Source organism: Trypanosoma theileri (genome assembly GCF_002087225.1).
Source record: "Trypanosoma theileri isolate Edinburgh chromosome Unknown TM35_Tth_36_V1, whole genome shotgun sequence".
NCBI classification, from domain to species: domain Eukaryota; phylum Euglenozoa; class Kinetoplastea; order Trypanosomatida; family Trypanosomatidae; genus Trypanosoma; species Trypanosoma theileri.
In genome coordinates this window covers 156,458-159,862 of record NW_021639878.1, presented here as the reverse complement: position 1 = coordinate 159,862, position 3,405 = coordinate 156,458, and the positions used below count along the sequence as shown (strand labels likewise).

The window sequence follows — 3,405 nt, the reverse complement described above, 5'->3', positions numbered from 1 at the left end:
AATAATAATAATAATAATAATAATAATAATAAATAGGAAACACAAACACCCCTTTCCAAGAGCAAAGTACATTATCCCCTTTGACTAGAAGGTACGTATATATATATATATATATATACAGCATTCCTACAAATACATGTGTATGTGTGTGTGTATCCTTCTCACACCAGCAGCTAGTGGTGTACAAATCACTGCAAATCTTTCTCTTTTTCACTTTCCTTTTTTTTCTTTCGTTCTTCCTTTTATTCTTCATCTTCAGGTTCTCTTTTCTTGTTTTTTCTTCTTTTCTTCTCTCTTTTTCTTTTTTCCTTCTTCTTCTTCTTCTTCTTCCTTCTCTTCAGCAGAATCGTCACTATCACCATCACCATCTCCTCTGAAACTTAATTTGCATTTTCAATGTGTGCTTCATAATCTCAATCACCTCCGGTAGTTTTGACGCTGGAGTGCCATTCACACTCACGATACGCCAATTATCCTTATTGGTATGAAAGAGTTTGTAGAATGGGTGTCGTTGTAATTGGGCATTCATTGTTGGTAATCCAACCACGCGAATCATTTTAGTAGAATCCCCTCCTGTTGTCTCCAACGCGAGTCCCCACTTCTTCTCAGCAGACTGACGTCGAAGTACCATCTCATCTAATGTGAGAAGATCTAATGTCACATCGTTTGGAAATATCAGCGGAGTATCCACAACATCATCAGAAGTAATATCAGTATTTGTACTAGTATTAGTAGTGGGATTAAGAATAGAATTTGTAGTTTCTGAAGAGTGAAGCTTCTCCCACTCTGGATCTCGTGTGGTGGCTAATGTAGATGTATTCATATTCACTACGGGTTCATCCATATTATCAGCATCCAGAGAGGGTGTAGGACTATCCCATCCATATACAGGTGCCTCTGCCTTTGGAGATATATTCATCATTTCCTCTTTCTCTTCTATTGATTTCCTATTCTCACGCTTATTTGCAATAGTAGTATTAGTATTAGTAATATTACTATTACTATTACCATCATGTACGGTGTTCTCTTCTGACTGTTTAGATCCATTCAATAAAGACTCTGCACTTGATCGCATGGTAGATATCGGCAAGATGGGACTCTCTTTAAGAGCCGCAAGGACATCATCCGACAACTTGTATTCCGTACCTTCAGTAGCTGTAGAAAGAGTTGTATCCATGATATCATTCAACTTTGAAGAAGATGTTGAATTTTTCAACTTCGTTTCACTACGAACTTTCTTTCCTACAGATGTATTGGATGATGATAATAATGATGCAGAGGTAGTAGGTGGTGTTGTCACTGTATGGGAATTCAACTTTAAGGGATCTTCCAAGATATTATCCTCTAATACTTCTTTCCTACTACTACTACTATTATTATTATTATTATTATTATTATTATTATTATTATTATTATTATCATCAGTAACCCGTTTACGTTGTGTCTTCTGTGCAGATTCTTCCTTTTGTCGACTTCGTGTCTTTACACTACGTGAAGTTCCAGTGGAGTTCTGATGAGCAGAAACTGAAGTTTTCGATCGTCGCCCAGACGATGATGACGATGATGTAGTCGTGTTGTTCTTAGTTTCTTTTCCTTCACTTTCCTTTTCCATTAGAGAAGGAGTCTCACAACAGTACACATCCAACACAATGGTGTTTACAATAGAACTTAAGGCTTCCACTTGTACCGCATTTGTCACTTCTACACCGTTAATAGCGTTAATACGTATTTGTCTGGGATGAGTTTTAAAGAATGTCTGTGCCTCTTGTGAGAGAACACCTGCGGGAACATTTACAATCACCAAATCTCGAGTAACCGCCATATCCCAAGAAACATTATAGTCATCTCGATAAAGAACCAAAGTAGCACGTGGTAATTTCTCTTGTTTTTGCTTTTGAAGCATTATCTTCTCTTGAGATACTTCTTCTTCTTCTTCTTTCTTCTGTTCCTCATCTACTTTACTTTCCACACGATTACCACCTTTCTTCCCTTTACCTTTCTCTTCCTTATTCTGCTTTTCCCCTAATGGCAACATTTGTAATGATGATGATGATGATGAAGTTGTTGTTGTTGTAAAGAAGGCTAATTGTTCCACACGCCGCTTTGTACTGCCCTCAGCCTTCAGTACCAAATAAACTCTTGTTTGTTTTGGTGATAACTGTTCAAAGTATCTTGCCGCCTCTGCAGCGTTAAATTTTGTAAAATCCACTGATTTCATATTATATCGTCTTATCATCACACCCCCTTTTGTGGCCTGCACGGCTTTATGTAATCTCTCTCCAGCCACAGAGGCGGATCGTACCATGGCACTCACCCCAATGAGTTTTCCTTGTTGATTAAATCGCAATCCCCATGAGGCTTCTCTGTTTGGACGTCGCATCATTACTTTTAATTTCTTCGGTTCAAACGATTGGACACGTGCGCCTATTGTTGTCGCCGTTGCGGTCTCTGCTTCCAACACCCACGTGCCTAATTCACAATAGAGTTGATGTAAAACCGGCAATAACGCTACAGGGACATGTGAGGAACCCATCACACGTACACAGGCAAAGGTAGAGAGTACTCGTTCATATAAAGCGGTGAAGTCATCTAATAATAAGGCAGTGGCTCGCAATGCGTGTAATTCTGTGGATGTGTGTGTATGTGAGACCCACTCGGAGCCGCCGTTCATTTCCCCACGAACACGTTGTCGGAGTCTGGCCACATTGGCATCTATGCGCAGTTGCACACCAGGGCATGTGAGGATGTGAAGACCTTCCATCACGGTGACGCCAGAGACATCGCGGTGTTGCACAGATGCTTCCCAGGTATCCACACCAACACCATTATTACCAATAGAATCATCATTCATCGTCGTATCAGTAGAATTAGTAGTAGTAGTAGTAGTAGTATTAATAGTATTAGTAGGAATAGTATTAGTATTCATAACGGAATAGGAAGAGGAAGAAGAAGAAGAAGTGATGAATGTCTGTTGTCCTGTTGATATATCCGGATCGGCATCATAACTACTGACATTAGGGAGTGGAATCAAACACAACCGTACATCTGCGGCGAGTGCCAATAATGCCCCACGTGGAGTGACGTCCTTCTCCAACACCGTGTCTGAATGGGCAGAGAGACGATCCACAACTTCATTCACACGACGGGCAACTCGCATGGAATAGGGTTCTCTCTCCATTTGTTGGGGTCGGTGAAATGGTTGACTGCGTAGGGCTGTTAAGTAGGTGTTGAGATCCGTCCATCGTCGTAAACGCTCCCACGTGGCGAGAGCATCTTCAAGGAAATCCTGTGAAACCTGTGGTGGCATATCCGTACAGTAAATACAATGTGAAGATTGTTGTTTTTGTTTTTTCTTCTTTTGTGTGTGAGTGAGTGTAAGTGAGTTTTCTTTTTTGTTTTTTTTTT

The 3,405-nt window shown here is 40.3% G+C and overlaps 1 protein-coding gene across 1 annotated transcript; it reads right to left on the bottom strand.

Moving 5' to 3' along the window:
* Nucleotides 1-361: 361 nt before the first annotated feature.
* TM35_000361580 (uncharacterized protein) lies at nt 362-3,307 on the bottom strand (the record flags this gene model as incomplete). Its single annotated transcript, XM_029029343.1, has 1 exon — nt 362-3,307. One exon carries the CDS (start codon nt 3,305-3,307, stop codon nt 362-364), a length of 2,946 nt encoding a protein of 981 aa, XP_028879364.1.
* Nucleotides 3,308-3,405: the final 98 nt, after the last annotated feature.